The following is a 24,373-nucleotide window of genomic DNA, read 5'->3' on the forward strand; positions in this document are numbered from 1 at the left end:
AGCGTAGGTACGAGGACTTCATGTAACGGTGCAGCTGTTGTTAGTACAGAAGCGAAAGCAAACGGGTCACCTGAAGGAAAGCAACTACCGTCGCCCATGGGTAGCTGGCCTTTTAAGAGGGTAAACGCTCTCTTCTTGAAGGTTTGCAGTTTTACATTGCGTGGCAGAAAGTTACGCGACGAACGAAAAATAAGTAGTTTACATATTTTTGAATTGCTGGGCAGCTCCTTTTCTTTGGAGTCTGGTAGAGTTGCTACTGTACCCGCAACTCTGCCAGCGGGGAGTGGAGCACCATGGGGTTTTAGTGTGTAGACGGAAGACCCTACTGGGGAGTCTATACCCCGGCCGATATAACGAATCCGCGGCGGATGCGTAAAGCATTTCACCCATGTGGAAAAGGCAACTCTTTTGCTTTTTCAGTACTTATTGTTACGGTACATGGTATACGGACACGTGGTGCGCAAGTACATACTCGAACCTTCTGGGAAGGTCCAGTGTTTGTTTACGTGTTTACCCTTTATTTGTTAGCGTGTTTGAATTTAGACCTTATGACTGAGTACATAAGGTCTAAATTAAATTCAACTTACTGCACTTATCGCAGGGACGGCAGTTTTATTGTGGTACATTCCCGGGCCTCCTAGAAATTTCCCACGGTTGTTTACTTGTTTGCGTGAATCGGGAAATTTCTGGAATTCGTCTCGCCATATAAAAAGAGCCGCAGGCGCGCCCGGCTAGTGTTTGTTTCGAGCTTTCATCAAGGCGATTTCGGAGTGAACACAAGTGATCAATAGTGAGTGAACCAGTGAAACCTGCGACTTGGCTACGACCTAGGACAGTGATAGTGCTTAGTGATTGGACCTAGTGCTAAGTGTTGTGACCTAGTGTTTAGTGCAGTGTTAATAAAGTCTTCAAGAGAGTCACCAGGTCTTTCTCTCCAAATCCTCGAACCCTAGCACGTAACAACTGGTGTCAGAAGTGCGATTTGGAGATGCCATTGACTCCGAGAGAGAAGTTGCGGAGGCCACACCCACTGGGGACCAAGCTCCGCCCACTGAGGGACAGGCCCCACCCACTGGCCCCGCCCACATGGCTCCGCCCACTGGCCACGCCCACCAGGCTCCGCCCACTTTGTCTGAAGCCACGCCCACTGGCTCCGCCCACCGGGACACGCCCACTGGCCACGCCCCTCAGGCTCCGCCCACTTTGGCCATGGCCACGCCCACTGGCTCCGCCCACCAGGCCACGCCCACTCAGGCCACGCCCACTAGCTCCGCCCACCGAGCTCCGTCTGCTCAACCCCTGCCTACTGGCTCCAGACACCATGCATCGCCCGTAGCTTCTGCGGCCCCTCAAATGGCTCCTCAATTGGAAAGTATAATTGAGTTAATTCAGGCTTTGCAAGATTCTCAAAAGGCAATGATGGAGGCACAAGACCGCAAGCTCGGCGCTTTGCAGGAGTCACAAGACCGCAAGCTCGGCGCTTTGCAGGAGTCACAAGACCGCAAGCTCGGCGCTTTGCAGGAGCCACAAGACCGCAAGCTCGGCGCTTTGCAGGAGTCCCAAGAGCAACAAAAGGACCTCCAAGAGAAAGCGCTTCTGGCCATAAAGGATGTCAGTGACACGGTGACTAAGCTTCGTAAAGATGTCGACGTAATGGACGAACGCGTTACCGGGTTAGGAGTGGATGTGGAAAATGTGAAAACCGGCCTCACTGAACTACAGAAGAAAGTAGTGCGCCTGGAAACCACAGGAGTCGCGGCGTTTAGTGGAGCTTCCGTAGTAGTACAAGGACCAAGAGTTAAAGTGCCACCATACGACGGTACTACTTCCTGGAACGCTTATCGTCAGCAATTCCAGACGGTTGCTTCTGCCAACGGATGGAATGATGAACAATGCCTGACCGCTCTCACAGTTGCGCTCAGAGGGCAAGCTTTGTCGGTCCTAGAAGCGCATACAGGAAATGGGTTTAAAGACCTGATGGAGGCACTTGAATCCAGATACGGGGAGCGACACCTGGAGCACGTATTCCGTGCCCAACTGCGTGACAGAGTCCAACGCCCAGGAGAAGGACTACAACAATGGGCGTTGGAAATAGAAAAACTGGTCAAGAAGGCACACCCAGGAGCCGATTCCAAGATGATCGACACGAACATTGTGCAAGCATTTGTCGACGGAATCAGGGACCTAGAGGTCAGAGCTGCAGTGAGGCTACGTCACCACACCTCGCTTAAGGAAGCATTGGCGCATGCTTTAGAGGTCGAGGCTGTTCGGCGTGACATACGGCAGACATATAAGATCCGCGAGGTCTCTGAGGAAGTCAAGGAGGTTAAGGCTCCTACGAAGAGAAGTTCTGGAGCCATGTGCTACAAGTGCGGCGAGAGGGGCCATCTTCAGCTTAACTGCCCGCAAAAAGAGACCCAGATGGCAAGAATGAAAAGGCTCGAGGAACAAATGGAGGAGCTGAAGAAGCAAGGAGCTTCTTCCCCTGCCCGGGAGCAGGGAAACGAATAAAAGCCAGGACTAAGGGGCGAGTGCTGGCTGACACGGAGGAAGCCCCAATAACGGTTGTCTCCCAAGCAAGCAGCGGGAATAGTCTGGTGATTCAGGGGACTATTAACGGGACGGATTGCAAAATGACTCTAGACACAGGAGCCTCTAGAACAATAGTGAACCCAAATTTGATAAAAGCCGCAAGGAGGCACAAGAGGAGAATTAACTGTCGGCTTCTTACCGCCTCCGGTCAGCCAATACCCGTCCTGGGAGAAATGTCAGTTACGATGAATGTGGGGGAGTTCTCATACCCTCATGACGTTATCGTGGCTGAGATTATGGATGATTGCATCTTGGGTTTGGATTTCATGAAGAAGCACAACTGCAGAATTAATGTCGCCGACGGAGTGTTCAAGTGTGGCGAAGAAGAAATTTTCATCCTTGGAGGCGCCTGCGGGAAAGTTGAATGTGTAAAGAAAGTCATAATACCTGGACGTGCGGAAGCTCGGGTGCTGGTGAAACTACCGCCAGCTGGAAAGAAGAAGTTGAATAGATGCGTGTTGATCGAAGACACACCTACCAAGACATCAGCGCATAAATTGATGACGGCAAGAACCCTTGTTAATGGAAGCAGTAACGCTGTGGTCAGAGTTTTGAATCTTGGTGATCGCGAGTTCTGCTTGAACAAAGGTGATGTCATTGGAAAGTGCGAGGAAGTTGTCTGGATGAGAAAGTGTAATTCGATCACAGGCTCAGACTCAGCAAACACCAGCAACTATGGAATAGTGACTGAGCTACTCGATGACTGCAAGAGTAATCTGACTTATTCGCAGAGCATGAAAGCTAAGAAGTTTTTACAACGCCACGCGAATATCTTCTCCAGTCAGGAAGGCGACCTTGGAAGAACGTCGATGGTTCAGCACAGGATAGATACCGGAAGCGAGAACCCAATTCGTCAACGAGCAAGACGGATACCCATTGCAAAGGAAAAAGAAGTTGAAGGCCTTTTGGAGGACATGAGAAGGAATAAGATAATTGAACCGTCTGCAAGTCCGTGGTGCTCACCAGTTGTATTAGTGAAGAAAAAAGATGGCAGCACAAGATTTTGTGTGGACTACAGACGTCTCAATGATGTCACTAAGAAGGACAGCTATCCATTACCTCGAATCGACGACACTCTGGATACCTTGAGTGGCATGAAATGGTTCTCGACCCTGGACCTGAAATCTGGATACTGGCAGGTGGAAATTCATCCAAAAGACAAGGAGAAGACAGCGTTCTCCACCGGTAAAGGTCTATGGCAGTTTAACGTCATGCCCTTTGGATTGTGCAACGCACCTGCCACATTTGAGCGACTCATGGAGTGTGTACTGGCAGGCTTAGTTGGAGAGGCTTGCTTAGTCTACTTGGATGACGTCATCATTGTTGGCCGCGACTTCGAGGACCATTTGCGAAACTTAGAACGAGTTTTCGCCAAAATAGAGGGGGCCAAGTTAAAGTTGAATCCGAAAAAGTGTCGTTTATTCAGGAGTAAGGTGAACTATCTCGGCCATGTTATCTCTAGTGATGGAATTCAGACGGACCCGGAGAAACTAGAAGCAGTCCAAAATTGGCCAACCCCTAAGAACAAAACCGAAGTGCGGGCATTTCTTGGCCTATGCTCCTACTACAGGCGTTTTGTTAAGGGATTCTCAGAGATAGCCAAGCCATTACATCGGCTGACAGAAGATAAACGACAGTTTATTTGGGACGAGACTTCCAAAGATTCTTTTCAGAAACTAAAGAAACATCTGTGTGAAACACCAATCCTGGGGTATCCACAACCTGAAGGTCAGTTTATAGTCGACACGGACGCAAGCAACACGGCCATTGGAGGGGTGTTATCTCAAAAACAGGGTGAAAGAGAAGTTGTAATTGCATATTTCAGCAAATCTTTATCTAAGCCAGAGAGAAACTACTGTGTGACAAGAAGAGAACTCTTGGCTGTCGTAAAGACGCTACAACATTTCAGCAAGTATCTCATCGGCAGACAGTTTCTACTGCGAACTGATCACGCAGCCTTGAAGTGGCTACTACAATTCAAGAACCCAGAAGGCCAAGTAGCTCGATGGATAGAACAACTCCAGGAGTATGACTTTAAGACGGAACACCGCAGCGGAAAGTCGCATGGGAATGCCGACGCACTCTCACGAAGGCCGTGTTCAGAAGACTGCAAACATTGTGTTAAGCAGGAATCTAATGAAGTAACATTAAAGTTAACGAAAACAAGTCCTTTGGGTCCATGGGAGAATGATGGTATGAGAGAGGCTCAAGAAAGAGATGACGACCTTCGACACATCATCACATGGAAGAAACGGGATGACGTAAAGCCAATCTGGAGTGAGGTTGCACCCACTGGCGCTGTCACTAAGGCGTACTGGGCGCAATGGGACAGTCTGATTCTTCAAAACGGAATACTTTACCGGAAATGGGAGAAGACCAACGGCAGAGAGTTCCATCTTCAGATAGTTGTCCCAAGAACGAGAGTACCGGATGTTCTCCGTGAAATGCATGATGGCGTATCAGGAGGTCATCTAGGAGTAAAGAGGACGTTAACGAAAGTGCGAGAACGATTCTACTGGTTGCATTGTCGAGATGATGTACAGGATTGGTGCCGCAAATGCACTACTTGCGCTGCAGTGAAGGGACCACTGACAAGGAGCCGTGGGAGCCTGCGCTTGTATAACGTTGGCGCACCGTGGGAACGAATCGCAGTTGACGTAGCTGGGCCATTTCCTGTAACGGAATCAGGAAACAAGTATTTCATGGTTGTCATGGATTACTTCACCAAATGGCCCGAAGTGTTCGCCATACCAAACCAGGAAGCTACAACAGTTGCTTCTAAGCTAGTCGAAGAAGTAATATCTCGCTTTGGTGTGCCTCTAGAAATCCATTCCGATCAGGGCAGGAATTTCGAATCGCAGGTCTTCCAGGAAGTGTGCAGAATTTTGGGAATGCATAAAACGAGGACCACCGCGTACCATCCACAGTCTGATGGAATGGTTGAGAGATTTAACCAGACCCTTGAGAGGCATTTGGCGAAATTGGTAGATGACAAACAAAAGGACTGGGACAAGTATATACCACTCTTCCTTCTGTCGTACCGTACCGCCGAGCATGAGAGCATAAAAGCTACCCCGGCGTATGTCAATTACGGTAGAGAACTACGAGTACCAGTAGACCTTTTGACAGGAGGATCACCGGAAGAACCAAAGACCGTACCAGATTATGTCTGCGATTTAAGGGAAAAGATGCGTTATATACACGCCATGGTTCGGGAAAATGGGTTACAGTCAAGTGAGAACATGAAGACCAGATACGACCGGAAATCGAATACAAGCGGCTTCGAAGAAGGGTCACTGGTGTGGCTGCATAACCCAACTCGCCGAAAAGGCAAATCTCCAAAGTTGCAGACCAAGTGGGACGGCCCATACAAAGTGGTTACCCGATTGAATGACGTGACTTACAGGATTCAAAAGCAACCAAGAGGGACATTCAAAGTGGTACACATAGACCGTCTGGCGCGTTACCATGGCAGTAACAATGATGCTCGGGACGAGCATCTCTAAGAGGGGAGTAGTGTTACGGTACATGGTATACGGACACGTGGTGCGCAAGTACATACTCGAACCTTCTGGGAAGGTCCAGTGTTTGTTTACGTGTTTACCCTTTATTTGTTAGCGTGTTTGAATTTAGACCTTATGACTGAGTACATAAGGTCTAAATTAAATTCAACTTACTGCACTTATCGCAGGGACGGCAGTTTTATTGTGGTACATTCCCGGGCCTCCTAGAAATTTCCCACGGTTGTTTACTTGTTTGCGTGAATCGGGAAATTTCTGGAATTCGTCTCGCCATATAAAAAGAGCCGCAGGCGCGCCCGGCTAGTCAGTTTGTTTCGAGCTTTCATCAAGGCGATTTCGGAGTGAACACAAGTGATCAATAGTGAGTGAACCAGTGAAACCTGCGACTTGGCTACGACCTAGGACAGTGATAGTGCTTAGTGATTGGACCTAGTGCTAAGTGTTGTGACCTAGTGTTTAGTGCAGTGTTAATAAAGTCTTCAAGAGAGTCACCAGGTCTTTCTCTCCAAATCCTCGAACCCTAGCACGTAACATTATTTTCGGCTAAGCTCTAATAACTGATTCTTGTTGCATGAGTGTGCTCTAGTTTCAGTGGAACACAACAGGATAATATTATAACAGTTTACATTCGTTGATGATGCTTAGTAAAATGTGCAATTCGTAATAAGTATTTACAAACGCTTAAATTATGCGATAACGTTTACTAACATTGTAGCTTGTTTGCTTTTGTGGTCTTTGGTGCATCAATGCATATTCCATACTCCCATAACTATACATAACACTAATACATATTACAAAATATGCAACAGTGTGTGTCTGTCTATCTGTCTGTTACGTGGATATTATTATATTGATTATATGGATATATTATTATATTACTAGATGACGCCCGTAACTCCGTTGCGCCAAAATTAGTATCTCGCGCGGGAACCGAACATTTTTTCGGGATAAAAAGTATCCTATGTCCTTCCCGGGAATCAAAGTACCTCTGTACCAAATTTCAGCCCAATCGGTTCAGCCGTTTTGGCGTGAAGAGGTAACAGACAGACACACTGTCGCATTTATAATATAAGTATGGATATGAGTCCCGGGAAAGGACATAGGATTGTTTTGTAGAGTTTACGTTAGTCTTTAAGATTCTGAATTTAGAATGCTCGGAAAATGCTGAAAATAGCTCACTACAAGTCGAGGTGTGATAAGGCGCTGAGTTCCATTTTCAATGATCTGAATTTTTTCTTATATTCTTAATTCAGGTCCATATTAGGTTAGGACTGTACAGTAAGATCTTAACAACATTTGGCTCGCAGTGATGTCAGCGTTCTAAAGATCTGCATTCTTCGGACAAAAAAAGATCTAGAAGAGATACGAAAGTTAGTACTCTAAGGGCCTGTTTCACCACTTCCTGATAAGTGCCGAATAGGCTATTCACCGCTGAACTTGACAGATCAAGTATGGAGAATCTGTCAAAAAAGTTGTTAATAGCCTATTCGGCACTATATCAGAAAGTGGTGAAACAGGCCCTAAATAGAGGTAAAAAAGTAAGAAAGGGCCAACCATGGGCACAACCAGACGTAACAATTCGTGTTTCTTGTCTCCGCTCGTGCGCAAAACCGTGACATTGCCAAGAGAAACTTAAGGGCCGGTAAGATTTCACTAACATTTCACAATTTAATAAAAGCAATAACTGGTAGAGTCCCTTAGGCTGGAATTCAGGGATTGCAGAAACAACAACACTGAAAACTCTACGCAATAGAATTGATATCCAGACAAACATCAAAACCAATTCGACATTCGACTGTTTAGTATTCAGTTCTGTATTAGCGCAGGATTCTATTTTCGGTGCTTCATGCATCTCCGGAATTCCAAAATTACGGTGCATACTGCATACAGCATATCTCGTACACACTCGCAAGTTTTACGCAGAAAATAGCATAAGTTACGTACCTAGTAACTATTTAGGTACTTATTTAGTAATCTGTGGCATAAGTTTCTACGAAAGTCGGCCTAATGACCCCGCAGTGGCAATAAAGATTCCATTTGGGGCATGCGCTGTCCCATTGGATGATTCACCTAAACCTTGGTTTAGGTGAAAATCATCCAAATACTCTCACCTTCTCAAATTTCTGCAACCGTGCCTTGTCTAAAACAAAACAACACCAACTGACTAATACATTATTTATACCTTCAGCCACATGAGGTGGGCAAAATGCCCATAAATGCCTAATATATCTGGGCGTTTTGCTATAGCCACATTCCATGTCCGGGCCATAACCAAACTATAGCCACGTTTCCATGAGGGTTTAAATGTCGTTTTGTTGCAGGGTTCCACCTGAGCGGTGTGGTGCGAGCGCCCGCGTCGGTGCCGCCCTGCTCCGAGCCCGAACGGCTTTACAGGGTCACAGTTTCCTTTGATAGGTAAGTCCTAGTCTTTATCAGAAGCAGCAGGCAAAGAAATTATATTGCTAGCTCAAATCTAGACTAGATATTTAGCTACAGTCTACACTGGAGAGTCAAAAGAAGTAAAGGAAAAAGATTTTTCCCGATAAAAATCTATCATCAATCATGTATCCAGAGTTTCTTGGCTAAGCAGAAACATAAAGTTTATATTACGGTATTTGCAATAGCATAAAATTAGCAGACTTTATTAAGGACCTGAACTTTTTGTGGGAGCATTATCATGTGTCTTCTTGTGCGTCCTTTAAGCTCTAATTGATTGTACCTAAAGGTAACGCCTTAATCTATGTGTCAAATTCCAGGTGTAAGATAACCGGAGTGACATGCAGCTGCGAGGCGCGCGACATCTTCTGGTGCCAGCACGTGGTGGCACTGGCGCTGTACCGCATCCGGAACGCCGACTCCGTCCGCCTGCGCGTGCCCATCTCAGGTGAGACCAGGAATGCAGCGGAAACAGGACTTGGGAAATCTGACACGTGGAGCAAAATTCTCGAATCTCTCGACTATATCGATTGGTGACAGGTCTAAGTCTTCCCATCAGTTAGCATTCTTCCCTTCATTTTATGTTGTTATTTTAAATTAACTGATTAACTCGCTAACTAAATCCCATGGGCAAGCATCAGCAGAACCAATGGGGCATGCCAATAGAATAGTAAAGAAAGTTGGTGAAGACTTAGAAGTTAGAACTATCACTGTAAACTGCGCGAGGCGGCTAGTAATCCGTCTATTGACCTGTATATCCGCGACCTTACTACTTATTCTTCTGGGCAGTTCCGGGTAACTTCGTAAGTTTTCATGTTTTCCGTCTTCTTCCAGAAACCTTACTCCAGATGGACCGGCAGCAGCTGCAGAAGTTCGTCCAGTACCTGATAGCGGAGCACCATACCGAGGTGTTGCCGACAGCACAGCGGTTAGCTGACGAAGTGCTCCAGGCGAGATCCGCCATCAATCGGATATGCGGCGCGCCAGATCCCACAGCCGGACCGCCGCCGGATGCGCACCACGCCTGGCACCTGGATGAGCAGCAGGTGGGTGATCCTTCGAGCCGGATCGAAGTGGTCCTTCGAGCCGGATCGGAAAAAAATTAACTTTTCTTTTGGTCAGTAACGTTTGATATAAACTTTCAAGTCGAATCGAAGAAGTAGCCATAATATTATTATCATAGCATTTTTTGTAAATTATGATTCTAGTTACGAGTGCAATTGTGTTATGCTAACGTGAAGCTATAAATTAAAAAAATATAATTTGCGATAGCTTTTTTTATTGTGACATGACCTAGGTCAATTAGACTTTGCTGATGTTGCGATTGATGTAATATTTCGGGAATCGGGAGCTATGATTTTCTTTATGATTTTTTTATTATTATTTTCTATGTGTTACAGGTGTGCGAGCAAGTCCGTGCCTACCTCCTACAGGGTACATACTACAATGCCAACAAACAACTCAATTCGTTATTTTCTAAAGTGAGTTTCACCATCTATAATTGTACACACTTACAATGTGGAATCAGAGGGCTGAGTGGAGGGATTTTTACTTCTAACCATGTTGACATAAACTATAAAATGGCATAGGATATATTGGATTTAAATGGTACCCCTAAAATAAATAAACAATACGGCAACTATTTTAGCGCCGACAAAATTATAATTTAACGTGCTTGGATCCAAAGATTTAAATCGATTTAAATCTATGCTTGGATCAGATAAAAAACAATCAGTTTTTGTTATAAGCATGTTCACAGTGTGTGTTACGTTGTGACAAAAATTTACAATTTGCTACCCTCCATTTTAACGTGTCTAATAAGAGTGATATAAACTCATGCTAACCAAAACCGCATAATTTCAGGTAAGAGAAATGCTTCGCGCACAAGACTCCAACGGTCCACGGATGCTGATGCTGATGACTGAGCAGTTCCTCTCCGACCCTCGGCTGCTGCTGTGGAGGAACCAGAACACCCCCATGACGGAGAAGTGCCGTCAGCTGTGGGAGCAGCTGGGGGCTCTCTGGGTCAGCATAGTCCTGGACCCGGGGAGCAACAAGCACCATCGGATGCAGTGGAGGCATCTGCTGGATAAATGGAGTGCGGTGGAGGTGTGTCCGACGGAAGATCCGGATTATAGGTCGTTCCCGCTGGTGAGTTGATTATAAATTTGTTGTAATGAAATACATTTAAATGCAAGAAATTAATATTATTTACTTAAAGAAGTTTACGCCTTGAGTAGGTCTTTACTACTCACAGCAAAACGGCTGAAATATTTTAAGTATTTTAACCAACTAGAGCGATTTTAATCTTCTTAAATTTATACGTGTGTAACAACAGGAAAATGTAATTTCTAGTACGCAAGAGAGCGGGAACGCAACGAGAGGGATCGCGACAGAGACCATCGCGACAGGGACAGAGAGAGACACCGCGACAGGGAGGAGCGAGACAGGGAGAGGCTGCGGGAGAGGGAGGAGAGAGACAGGTATACTTGTTAGTTGGTGAAAAAAGTCTCCTCAAACAAAAATTGCAAACTACGTACGAGAGAGACGAGACTACGTACGAGAGAGAGAGATTTTTTGTAAACTGTATGAATAATAGCTACAAAAGTGCTTTTTTAGCCTTACTAGATGACGCCCGCAATTTCATTGCGCCAAAATTCGTTTATCGCCCGGGAACCGTACATTTTATCAAATACGATTCAGCCGTTTAAGCGTAAAGATGTAACAGACCGACATCACAATTTCCCATTATTAATATTAGTAAGGATTGGATTAGTTACATAAGTGTTTTTCTAAACATGTATTTGTTTTATTTTTCAGGGAAAGACATAGAGAAAGACAAAGGAGAGACATACATTCCCATTCTGAGAGTTCGGACGAGGAACACAGGCCTAACAAGTAAGTAGCCTACACCTTTACTAGTAGTAGTTAGGGTTGCCAGGCATCCGGATAAAGCCGGACACAGTCAGGCTTTTTGCATGCATGTCCGGCCAAAACGTGGGACTTTAGACGTGGGAGAGCCATGCTTCGGCACGAATGGGCCGGGTCGACCGGAGAAATACCACGTCCTCACAGAAAACCGGCGTGAAACAGCGCTTGCGCTGTGTTTCGCCGAGTGAGTGAGTTTACCGGAGGCCCAATCCCCTACCCTATTCCCTTCCCTACCCTCCCTTATTCCGTTCCCTTTTCATCCCTACCTTCCCCTATTACCCTATTCCCTCTTAAAAGGCCGGCAACGCACCTGCAGGTCTTCTGATGCTGCGAGTGTCCATGGGCGACGGAAGTTGCTTTCCATCAGGTGACCCGTTTGCTCGTTTGCCCCCTTATTTCATAAAAAAAGAAATCAAAGGGACGGCCTCTGTACAGCCTCAAAACACAAATTTTAGACGGTTTCACACCTAATGAGATGTAAAATTGTATAGCTATTAGATGTTAAAGTGTTTTAATAAAAAAGAAAATTTGTACGGTGAACACGAGCTGCCGAACGCTTTTCTATATTATAAGTTTAGATTCTAAGTACTTGATAGCAACTCTTTTTTGTACTAATGTCCGGCGAAGCTGACTGCTTTGTTCGGCTTTTTGGTTTAGCGACCTGGCGACCCTAGTAGTAGTCATAGTAGCGAGCGTATCAAGTCACTGAAGTTTCTATACGAGGTTATATATATTGTTTTATTTTATATCACTGGAATGATCACATAAGGCTTCGACCTGATCAAATACACTACTCGCTTGGTCAAAGATCTCCGTTGTCTTTTAATAAAAATCGATTGGTCTGTCTTGGATTTAAAAAAGCATCAAGATCTAATTTATACTACTTGATTGGACTGCGTATGTTTTGTAACCATGTTATGTTATTTTTCTAGCTACGAGCGTGAATTCCGGCGCGCGAGCAAAAGGCTGAGGCTGCACAACCAGCGCTCCGCCGCGCCGCTCACGCCGCGCACCGTCTTCCACAAGTATGTACCATCGAGGAAATTGATTCCTAGGCAGTTGACGGACCTACGTCGTTTGGTCGGCTTATGTCAATTCAATGTTAGCTGTGATCGGTCGAGTGGGTTTGACATAACGCGACCAAATTACTTAGGTCCGCCATCTGCCTAGGATTCAACTTCTCTGATAGTACACTGTTACAAAATAAATACGCAAAAGAAATAACTTTATTTATTTTATGTATTTCAACGAGGTCCAGAAAAAAACACACTTGTCCTATGTAGAATATTAATTATGAAAGGTATACGACATACGTATACCTTATCTATGTATTAATAATTGATACTCGGTATAAAATATATTACAATATTTCGCGGTCCGAGATTCGACCTTTCGCGGTCCGCCTGTTGCCTACCGCTCGCGCTGGTCTAGACTCTAAACAGATGATTGCAAGATTAAAGAAAAAAAATAGGATAATATTTTAATTTATTTAATTAATAATTATTATGCAATTTTCAACCTATTTTTTCTTAGCCAATGCTGTCTTACTGCTAGGCTAAGGCTTTCCCGAGGCCTAACAAAATAGTTTTTGCTTTTTTTGCGAGCAAGTGTTTGCTTTTTATTCAGACTTTTGTGCATAGTTTCGTAAATTTAAATTTCGAATGTGTTCTATTTTATCTACGCCTATTATGCTTCTAATCTCTTGTATGTATTTGGGTAATCCTTCTTATTTAATCTTATATTTCCACCCTTCCCCAGGGCCCTCGACGCCGTAGACATATCCTGGGAGAGCGATCACCTCAAGAACATCTTAGGTTCGGACGAGTACGCGGATCCGGACCGCACGGACAAGTCCGTCGCCGTGGCCGGCCCGCCGCAGCAATATCCTAAGTTCAACGACCTGGGACAGCCGCTGTGGCATGGTATGTTTAACTACCCACATGCTTTAAAGTACTTTTATCTTGAAGACATGATTAGTCATGACTAATATTATATTAAGGAAGTTTTTATGGTGAGGCCATGATTAGTCATGACGAAACAGCCTAAATAGGACTTACATGAAGTAAAAATGATTGTTGATTTTAATTGATAATATAGGATGACAATATCAATGTACTTACATCATAATATAATTGATTTGTTGTCACCTTTTCATGGATGAAAACACTGGAGTGTTAGCCCTAGATTGGAGGTTAAAGGTAGTGGAATGTTGAAGGAGCATTAATGCTGTAAAGTCCAAATATTTGTTCTGGTTGTAAGTGTAAAGTTTATGTATCGTGTAGCGCCCCCTTTGGACTTAATGCCAAGATAGACCACATAAAATAAGTGTTAAGTATATTGTTTTGTTGAACACATTAAAAAGTCTTGATGTAGCTGTTATTGTCCTTACCAGACGTAAACTATTACTTCTATTTAAGTAGTAACATAATGTTTGCAGAACACCTACCAGTAGTGGCGGCGCGGATAGAGGCGTTGCGAGCGCACGGCCGCGCGCCCGCCGCGCTGCGACTTGCGGTCGCCGCCGCACGGGCGATGCGACATAGACAGGTTAGTTGATTATAATATTACACATTAAAATAATTAGTATAATATAGAATAAGCTGTGCGTAGTGGAAGTATCTGACAAAAAAGGGTTATGTTGTAAAAGACTAAGTTATTATAAAAAATTGCATCATATAAAATTTTATTTAATTACCTTTGTAGAACTAAAAACAATGCAAATTGGAAACCATTTTTAAATGTTCTTGTATTATTACGTATTTTGATTAGACCACGTAACTATAACGTTATTCTGCATAGTACTAAGCTTTTTAAATTAAAATAATTATGAAATAGTACTTAAAAATGTTACTCGTGTACAGGAGGTGGCTGCGACGCGGTGGGCGAGCGCGGGCGGCGGGGAGGCGGGCGGGTCGGCGTGCGGCGACAGCTGCGGCGGCTGCGAGCGACACAAGCTGTCGCTGGTGTGCGCGCACATGGACGCCGGCGCCTGCCACGCCGCCACCTGCGCGCTGAGCCACGACCAGCGCTGCGTCGGCAGAGGTACTATAAGAGAAGTTGATTCTTAGGCAGAAGGGAGACCTACGTAGTTTGGTCGCGCTACGTCAAACCCATCCGATCGATCTGCGATCACAGCTAAAATTGAATTGACATGATCCGAGCAAATCTTGGCCTGTCAATTGCCTAGGAATCAATTTCCTCGATGGTACGTCTCCGCTAGTCACTTTCCAATTTCCATTGTATCAGCTCAAGACAAATCTTATTTTATCGAAGAGTGAAGTGATGTCGTTACGTTGAAGACAAAATTGCAGTGGACTGTCGGAACAAACACGTCAATGGTCAATTTAGTCCATTGACGTGTTTGTACCGATTCAATGGCTTACAACGTGTATGTATTGTGTGTAGGAAGGAATCGTCATTAGGGCAAGTCCCTAAAAACTTTTTTATACAGACAAGTCAACACAAAATGTAGCTACGCCACTGACGCCATATTATATTTATTACAGACAGCCGCTGCTGGGTGGGGTGGCCGCTGGAGGCGGTGTGGTGCGTGCACGAGTGTCTGGCGGACGCCTGCCTGGCGCCCGACGACCAGCGCGCCAGTCCGCGCCTGCATACGTATGACGAGGAACCCGCCACTGGTTTGCCACCCAGGTAAAGAAAATAGTTTTAAAAATAATAAGTTCAGAACCATTTTGAATTATGTAGCGGGAAAGACTGGAAACACTCGTTTAATTTTTTTCACCCATTATGTATTCGATCGATACGACACGCGCGATAAAACAGCGCATCGATATACAAACAAAAAGTGTACTTACTCGTAACTTTACCAAAAGAATTTTACGGCTTTTGTTCAGCTAAGTTAAAAGATTAGCATTTAGAGTCTAGACCTAATTTGGTGACATAATAATGACGCAGCCGTGTTATTACACGCTATGATCCGGGGTTAGTTAATAAACTTCATACAAACGACAATTTATAACGAGTTTTGTCTCAAATTGTCTCCATAATATATTTTGACCCGATGTGTGCATTTTTATAAAAACTATGCCCATACCTATTAAAATACGTAAGTATATCAATAACTAGATGACGCCCGCAAATCCGTTGCGCCAATATTCATTTATCGCGTGAGTGCCGTACATTTTTCGGGATAAAAGTATCCTATGTCCTTTCCCGGGAGTCAAAGAATCTCTATTATATAATTTTAGCAAAATCGGCTAAGCCGTTTGGGCGTGAAGAGGTAACAGACAGACAGACAGACACACTTTCGCATTTATAATATTAGTAAGTACTCGGTATGATGATGTTATTCACCAGATACCAGCACGTCCCAGTAGCTGGCAGCAAGAACCCTGAAGAGACGTACTTGGCTCTGGCGTTAGAAGCGGCGCTACTCGGACTCGGTATGCAGAGGCTTCTGCCGAGCGGATTGTACGCACAGGAGCGGTATTGTAAGCAGGTGCGTAATGTTTATTAGCCAGGTGATTGGCCTAGGCTAAAATATACTATACTCTACTCGGCGAAACGAGGTGGTTTGACCATTTTAATATAGGCACCAAATTAAAAAATGGTCGCACTGTATTTAGAATATTCAAGAATAAAATTGACCTCTTATAAAGACACAGATTATTACAGATTCATCGGAAAACCTCTTGGTAACTCTTAGAATGATATCTAAACTCCAACTTTTTATGAGTTCGAAGTGATATGCTTCATATTCCGTTCACATCGAGTATACAAAATACTATATCGCCCTTAGAATAGGAACATCTGACACTTTATTGTCAATCGCGGTTTATATTATAGAAAATGACAAGTTTTTTGACATGGAGTCAGTGACCGCAAGAACCTTAACCCTCAAACTACCTCAACGCATTAAAAAGTTTTGCTTGTAACACTTCTCTTTCCTATTTCCAGGAGGAGCGTCTAATAGGTCAACTCCAGCGAGTAGAAGGCGAAGCGGCGGCCGGAGTATGCGCGCGGGTCGCACGCGCGTTACTCGCTGGTGGCCCCTCCTCCTGTCTGGGGGCGCACGTGCACCCGCGCTCCGCCCCTGCACACACCTTCGCACGATACCTGTTCCTGGCGCTGCTGCCGAGTGATCCTGACCTCGCGTACCGAGTTGGATTGAGAGCTATGAGGTGAGTGTATAGATGGATCTCCATAAGAGAGAATCATTGCGCAACATTTGTTTAATATGTGAGGTAAAACACACGCATAATCTAATAAATAATAATCTAAGTCATATGCTTGGAAAAAGCAGAAAGAGAAGAGTGCATGTATAGGCAGCAATATTATATTATGTTCTTCAAATCTAGAGCTACAATCAACCATTCCTTATATATCTAAATAAGTAGACTAAAGGAGTGAGCACACTGAGACGGGCCGTGCCGGGGCTCAGCGTGCCGGGGCTCATCGCAAAAATCCGCCTCCATACAATTTGTATGGAAGCGGAAATCCGCTGCGCCCCGACACAGTGTGCGATACGCGCATCCGCTTCCATACAAATTGTATGGAGGCGGATTTTTGCGATGAGCCCCGGCACGCTGAGCCCCGGCACGGCTCGTCTCAGTGTGCTCACTCCTTATAGGTGCCGGTTGGCAGCGGGCGACATGAAGCAACCGCAGACGACGTGTCGCAACAACACTACTGATTTCTATGTATTTCTATGAAATACCCTCCGCAGCTAGCGACACGAAGCTAGCAACACTTATTCATAGAAATACATAGAAACCAGTAGAGTCGCGACGACACATCGTCTGCTGCAACTTTATGTAGTCGGCTTCTAACTTATACCTTTAGGATAAGAACACAAGAGATAACTTTTTATGAATAAGGCTGTTAGAGTTTACTACGGAATAATGTAGGAAGCAACTTTGTCTTATATGAAGACGTGTCTAAATTATTCAATTCATTTTGCAGACTGCCAATGGTGGAGGAAGCGTACGCGTTGGACGGCGCTGGCGCGGGCGGTGCTGGCGCGGGGGCGTGGCACACGCTGCAGCACGCCGAGCAGCAGCAGGCCGCGCTCGCCTCCGCGCTGCTGGGTGAGACAGAGATAGATGTAGCTGTAGACAGAGATAGATATAGTGGTAGAGGCTGGACGGCGCCAGCGCGGGAGGTGCGGGCGCGGGGGCGTGGCACACGCTGCAGCACGCCGAGCAGCAGCAGGCCGCGCTCGCCTCCGCGCTGCTGGGTGAGACAGAGATGTAGCTGTAGACAGAGACAGATATAGTAGTAGACGCTGAATGGCGCTGCTAGCCAATTGAGTTGGATATTGTAGTGTTGAATTGCATTATATTAGCTGACCTATTGATATTGTTACGGTACATGGTATACGGACACGTGGTGCGAAAGTACATACTCGAACCTTCTAAAAAGGTCCAATGTTTGTTTACGTGTTTACCCTTTATTTGTTAGCGTGTTTGAATTTAGACCTTATGACTGAGTCCATAAGGTCTAAATTAAATTCAACTTACTGCACTTATCGCAAGGACGGCAGTTTTATTGTGGTACATGCCCGAGCCGCCTAGAAATTTCCCACGGTTGTTTACTTGTTTACGTGAATCGGGAAATTTCTGGAATTCGTCTCGCCATATAAAAAGAGCCGCAGGCAGGCACGGCAAGTCAGTTCAATCAGAGCGATCTTCAAGGCGACATCAAGTGATCGATAGTGAGTGAACCAGTGAAACCTGCGACTTGGCTACGACCTAGGACAGTGATAGTGCTTAGTGATTGGACCTAGTGATTAGTGTTTGGACTTAGTGCTAAGTGTTGTGACCTAGTGTTTAGTGCAGTGTTAATAAAGTCTTCAAGAGAGTCACCAGGTCTTTCTCTCCAAATCCTTCGAACCCTAGCACGTAACAACTGGTGTCAGAAGTGCGATTTGGAGATGCCATTGACTCCGAGAGAGGACTTCAAGGGGAGTGTCAGGACAAGGGCGCAGCGAGCTGCTGCCATTGACTCCGAGAGGGGAGTTGCGGAGGCCACACCCACTGGGGACCAAGCTCCGCCCACTGAGGGACAGGTCCCACTCACTGGCCCCGCCCACCTGGATCCGCCCACTGACCACGCCCACCAGGCTCCGCCCACTTTGGGCGAAGCCACGCCCACTGGCTCCGCCCACCGGGACACGCCCACTGGCCACGCCCCTCAGGCTCCGCCCACTTTGGGCGTGGCCACGCCCACTGGCTCCGCCCACCAGGCCCCGCCCACTCAGGCCACGCCCACTGGCGCCGCCCACTGGGCCCCGCCTGCTCAGGCCCCGTCGACTAGTTCCATCTATCCTGCTACGCCCGTAGTTTCTACGGCCCCTCAAATGACCCTTCAATTGGAAAGCATAATTGAATTAATTCAGGCTTTGCAGGAGTCTCAAAAAGCTGAAAGTCAGGCGTTGAAAGATTCTCAAAGGGCAATGATGGAGGCCCAAGACCGCAAGCTCGGCGCTTTACAAGGTTCTCAAAGAGCTGAAATTCACGCTTTGCAAGAGTCACAAGACCGCAAGCTCGGCGCTTTGCAAGAGTCACAAGAGCAACAAAAGGACCTCCAAGAGAAAGCGCTTTTAGCTATAAAGGATGTCAGTGACACGGTGACTAAGCTTCGTAAAGATGTCGACGTAATCGACGAACGAGTTACCGGGTTAGGGGTTGATGTGGAAAATGTGAAAACTGGCCTCACTGAACTACAAAAAAAAGTAGTGCGCCTGGAAACCACAGGAGTCGCGACGTGTAGTGGAACTTCCGGAGTGGCACACGGGCCACGAGTAAAAGTACCGCCATACGACGGCACTACTTCTTGGAACGCTTACCGTCAGCAATTCCAGACTGTTGCTTCTGCCAACGGATGGTCTGACGAACAATGCCTGACCGCTCTCACTGTCGCGCTCAGAGGGCAAGCCTTGTCGGTCCTGGAAGCACATACAGGAAATGGGTTCAAAGACCTGATGGAGGCCCTTGAATCCAGATACGGGGAGCGACACCTGGAGCACGTGTTTCGTGCCCAACTGCGTGACAGAGTCCAACGCTCAGGAGAAGGATTACAACAATGGGCGTTGGAAATTGAAAAACTCGTCAAGAAGGCACACCCAGGAGCTGACGCCAAGATGGTCGACTCCAATATTGTGCAAGCATTTGTCGACGGAATCAGGGATCTGGAGGTCAGAGCTGCAGTGAGGCTTCGTCACCACACCTCGCTTAAGGAAGCATTGGCGCATGCTTTGGAAGTCGAGGCTGTTCGCCGTGACATACGACAGACCCATAAGATCCACGAGGTCTCTGAGGAAGTCAAGGAGGTCAAGGCTCCCACGAAGAAAAGTTTTGGAGCCATGTGCTACAAGTGCGGCGAGAGGGGCCATCTCCAGCTCAACTGCCCGCAGAAGGAGACCCAGATGGCAAGAATGAAAAGGCTCGAGGAACAAATGGAGGAGCTGAAGAAGCAAGGGGCTTCGTCCCCTGCCCGGGAGCAGGGAAACGAATAAAAGCCAGGACTAAGGGGCGAGTGCTGGCTGACACGGAGGAAGCCCCAATAACGGTTGTCTCCCAAGCAAGCAGCGGGAATAGTCTGGTGATTCAGGGGACTATTAACGGTACGGATTGCAAAATGACTCTAGACACAGGAGCCTCTAGAACAATAGTGAACCCAAATTTGATAAAAGCCGCAAGGAGGCACAAGAGGAGAATTAACTGTCGGCTTCTTACCGCCTCCGGTCAGCCAATACCCGTCCTGGGAGAAATGTCAGTTACGATGAATGTGGGGGAGTTCTCATACCCTCATGACGTTATCGTGGCTGAGATTATGGATGATTGCATCTTGGGTTTGGATTTCATGAAGAAGCACAACTGTAGAATTAATGTCGCTGACGGAGTTTTCAAGTGTGGTGAAGAAGAAATTTTCATCCTTGGAGGCACCTGCGGGAAAGTTGAATGTGTTAAGAAAGTCATAATACCTGGACGAGCGGAAGCTGGAGTGCTGGTGAAACTACCGCCAGCTGGAAAGAAGAAGTTAAATAGATGCGTGTTGATCGAAGACACACCTACCAAGACATCAGCGCAAAAACTGATGACGGCGAGAACCCTTGTTAGTGGAAGCAGTAACGCTGTGGTCAGGGTTTTGAATCTTGCTGATCGCGAGATCTGCTTGAACAAAGGTGACGTCATTGGAAAGTGCGAGGAAGTTGTCTGGATGAGAAAGTGTAGTTCGATCACAGGCTCAGGCTCAGCAAACACCAGCAACTATGGAATAGTGACTGAGCTACTCGATGACTGCAAGAGTAATCTGACTTATTCGCAGGGCATGAAAGCCAAGAAGTTTTTACAACGCCACGCGAATATCTTCTCCAGTCAGGAAGGCGATCTTGGAAGAACGTCGATGGTTCAGCACAGGATAGATACCGGAAGCGAGAACCCAATTCGTCAACGAGCAAGACGGATACCCATTGCAAAGGAAAAAGAAGTTGAAGGCCTTTTGGAGGACATGAGAAGGCATAAGATCATTGAACCGTCTGCAAGTCCGTGGTGCTCACCGGTTGTATTAGTGAAGAAGAAAGATGGCAGCACAAGATTTTGTGTGGACTACAGACGTCTCAATGATGTCACCAAGAAGGACAGTTATCCATTACCTCGAATTGACGACACTCTGGATACCTTGAGTGGCATGAAATGGTTCTCGACCCTGGACCTGAAATCTGGATACTGGCAGGTGGAAATTCATCCAAAAGACAAAGAGAAGACAGCTTTCTCCACCGGTAAAGGTTTATGGCAGTTTAACGTCATGCCCTTTGGATTGTGCAACGCACCTGCCACATTTGAGCGACTCATGGAGTGTGTACTGGCAGGCTTAGTTGGAGAGGCTTGCTTAGTCTACTTGGACGACGTCATCATTGTTGGCCGCGACTTCGAGGACCATTTGCGAAACTTAGAACGAGTTTTCGCCAAAATAGAGGGGGCCAAGTTAAAGTTGAATCCGAAAAAGTGTCGTTTATTCAGGAGTAAGGTGAACTATCTCGGCCATGTTATCTCCAGTGATGGAATTCAGACGGACCCGGAGAAACTAGAAGCAGTCCAAAATTGGCCAACCCCTAAGAACAAAACCGAAGTGCGGGCATTTCTCGGCCTATGCTCCTACTACAGGCGTTTTGTTAAGGGATTCTCAGAGATAGCCAAGCCATTACATCGGCTGACAGAAGATAAACGACAGTTTATTTGGAGCGAGACTTCCGAAGATTCTTTTCAGAAACTAAAGAAACATCTGTGTGAAACACCAATCCTGGGGTATCCACAACCTGAAGGTCAGTTTATAGTCGACACGGACGCAAGCAACACGGCCATTGGAGGGGTGTTATCTCAAAAACAGGGTGAAAGAGAAGTTGTAATTGCATATTTCAGCAAATCTTTATCTAAGCCAGAGAGAAACTACTGTGTGACAAGAAGAGAACTCTTGGCTGTCGTAAAGACGCTACAACATTTCAGCAAGTATCTCATCGGCAGACAGTTTCTACTGCGAACTGATCACGCAGCCTTGAAGTGGCTACTACAATTCAAGAACCCAGAAGGCCAAGTAGCTCGATGGATAGAACAACTCCAGGAGGCCTAAAAAGGCCACATTTGGCAATTCTTATTACAGTCTTACTAGGAATTGAATCATAAACCACAAAATGGCCGCATAAGCGACAATTCATATTTTGATTCGGATACAATTCTTTTTCGGCAATTCATCCATTTGACACTTTTCTATGAGAGTTCCTAAAATGGCCCCTAAATATGAATTCTTTTAGTCTCAATCATGTGTCAATTAGCAGATTCATAAAAAGTTACTGCAGTGGTGCATCTCGTAATTCGTATTTTGTTCTTTTTAATTAATAAAAATAGTTATGGCTGATTTAGGCTTATATGAAAACTTTTTGGAGCATGCCCGTATTACGGAGAGTCTTTTATATCGTAGGCAAAGCACCATATTTAGGGAAATGGATATAGCTTTCGAAATACCGGAGCCTGAGTTTGTGGGATTATTTCGCCTCAACAAGAGCTTGTGTCGTGACCTCATACAAGAATTGGAACCTCATATGCCTGGAGCCCGTAGTGGGATTAGTACTTCCTCAAAGTTAAGTAAATAATTATTTATTAACTGAATATTATGAAGTACCTACTCATAGTTTCCAATAAGATTGTTGTAACTGTACCTACCTGCCTACACTCAATTAATAATCTGCTTTATTACTTTTAGGTATTAAGTACATTAAGTTTTTACGCATCTGGATCTTACCAGAGAACTATAGGTGCTAGTGCACATCACAAGATGCACCAAGTGAGTGTATCCAACTGCGTGAGGGCTGTGACACAAGCCCTTAACAATGAGCATTTTCGGAGGAAATATATTCATTTCCCACACTCACGTGAAGAACGAAATATAATAAAAAATGGGTAGGTACTTATGTATAATGTGTAATTGATGCATTTGGGGTTTGATAGTCCATAATAAATACTTACTTAATTAATAATTTTTTCCAGATTTTATCAAAAGTTTCGTATTCCCGGAGTGATAGGATGCATAGATGGTACACATATAGCCATTGTAAGGCCTTCTCAAAATGAAGAAAGGTTTTTCAATCGCAAGAGGTACCATTCATTGAATACTCAAATTGTAAGTAGGTACTTATTCATAATATAACTAAGTTATTAAGTTCGTTGAAATTGTAGGTAAAAATAAGTAGGTACCTATACCTACCTTGGGTATAGGTTACTAGGTACTTATTTTTAAAAGAGATACTTAGTATAAATTTTACATTCCCCTTTTTATTTATTCTCTTTCTGTACAGTCATATTTTTCAGATATGTGATTCTGAGTTAAATATACTCAGTGTGGATGCTAGCCATGGTGGGGCAACACATGACTCATTTATTTGGAATCACCATCCATTGAAATCACATCTAGAGAATCTACATCAAGTCCAAAATGATACTTTATGGTTCTTAGGTCAGTATAAATTATTATATTTAAGTATGCTATATACAATATACATATTTACTTACATAGTAATATATTATGTTCTTATTAATTTCTTATAGGTGATTCAGGTTATGCCCTACGCCCTACAATGATGACACCAATTCTAAACACAGAGCCTGATTCTCCACAAAGGTATTACACTGATCTACATTGTCGAGCTCGCAATACTGTGGAGAGGTGCATCGGGCTACTTAAATCTCGCTGGCGCTGTCTTTTGGTGGATCGCAAGTTGCATTACCATCCTACAACAGCTGGATTAATTGTGAATGCTTGTGTAGTTTTACACAATATTTGTAATGCAGCTAGAATGCCTGTCACACCACTAACACCACAGGAGGAAGAAAATGAAATCAACATGCAAGTATGAAACTATTTTTTATGATACAATATTTCAAAACTTAATACATATTTTATGAAATAAAAAACATACAATATGTAAATGTTTTTAGATAAGTCCAGAAACACCAGCGAGATTGCCAGCGAGGAGAGATCACTTAGCTGCCGGAGAATCAGTGCGGAATACCCTTGTGGAGAGACTTAATTTGTTTTTTTTTTAATTTTTGATTTAAATAATGTTATCTTTTGTGTAATGACTTTATTGTTTAATTTTAGTATTTTGTTAATATGCCCTGTAAAATTTTAAATTATTTTTCACGCCACTTACAAGGCAGAATGTTGGATTCATGTATGTACCAATATTGTAAGACCTTTATATTATAACACATTTATGCAATAAATTATTCTATAGAAAGTTGTGTGCAGGTTTTTTTTAAATAAAAATGTGAATTTGCTGAGTGAAATTGTTTTTATTTTTAATGGTTGATAATAATATTCAAAGTACTTACTATAACACAAGGAATCATAAAAGAGACTTACTTACTAATTAG

General features: G+C 44.8%; 1 protein-coding gene and 1 long non-coding RNA gene across 4 annotated transcripts in view; one reads left to right on the top strand and one right to left on the bottom strand.

Moving 5' to 3' along the window:
• LOC121737345 (zinc finger SWIM domain-containing protein 4-like) overlaps positions 1-24,373 on the top strand; it is an 84,548-nt gene that overhangs the window by 49,256 nt on the left and 10,919 nt on the right. The window contains exons 2-17 of one of the 3 annotated variants that reach the window (XM_042129008.1): positions 8,435-8,528; positions 8,870-8,997; positions 9,384-9,595; positions 9,950-10,030; positions 10,413-10,700; positions 10,905-11,032; positions 11,370-11,447; positions 12,413-12,505; positions 13,239-13,402; positions 13,918-14,027; positions 14,342-14,522; positions 14,987-15,134; positions 15,801-15,942; positions 16,401-16,624; positions 17,406-17,530; positions 17,605-17,679. In XM_042129008.1, coding sequence (XP_041984942.1) covers positions 8,435-8,528; positions 8,870-8,997; positions 9,384-9,595; positions 9,950-10,030; positions 10,413-10,700; positions 10,905-11,032; positions 11,370-11,447; positions 12,413-12,505; positions 13,239-13,402; positions 13,918-14,027; positions 14,342-14,522; positions 14,987-15,134; positions 15,801-15,942; positions 16,401-16,624; positions 17,406-17,530; positions 17,605-17,679 — 2,271 coding nt within the window. Of the gene's footprint in view, positions 1-8,434; positions 8,529-8,869; positions 8,998-9,383; positions 9,596-9,949; positions 10,031-10,412; positions 10,701-10,904; positions 11,033-11,369; positions 11,448-12,412; positions 12,506-13,238; positions 13,403-13,917; positions 14,028-14,341; positions 14,523-14,986; positions 15,135-15,800; positions 15,943-16,400; positions 16,625-17,405; positions 17,531-17,581; positions 17,680-24,373 lie in introns of all 3 variants that reach the window. The other 2 variants (XM_042129010.1, XM_042129009.1) reach the window with 2 other exon arrangements.
• LOC121737349 lies at positions 16,140-22,709 on the bottom strand. The gene is made up of 3 exons (XR_006037132.1): positions 22,698-22,709; positions 21,061-21,062; positions 16,140-16,237 (listed from the first exon to the last, which is right to left on the bottom strand). It is a non-coding gene; the product is annotated as an uncharacterized LOC121737349 (long non-coding RNA).

The sequence above is a fragment of the Aricia agestis genome, chromosome 20 (genome assembly GCF_905147365.1).
Source record: "Aricia agestis chromosome 20, ilAriAges1.1, whole genome shotgun sequence".
NCBI lineage: Eukaryota > Metazoa > Arthropoda > Insecta > Lepidoptera > Lycaenidae > Aricia > Aricia agestis.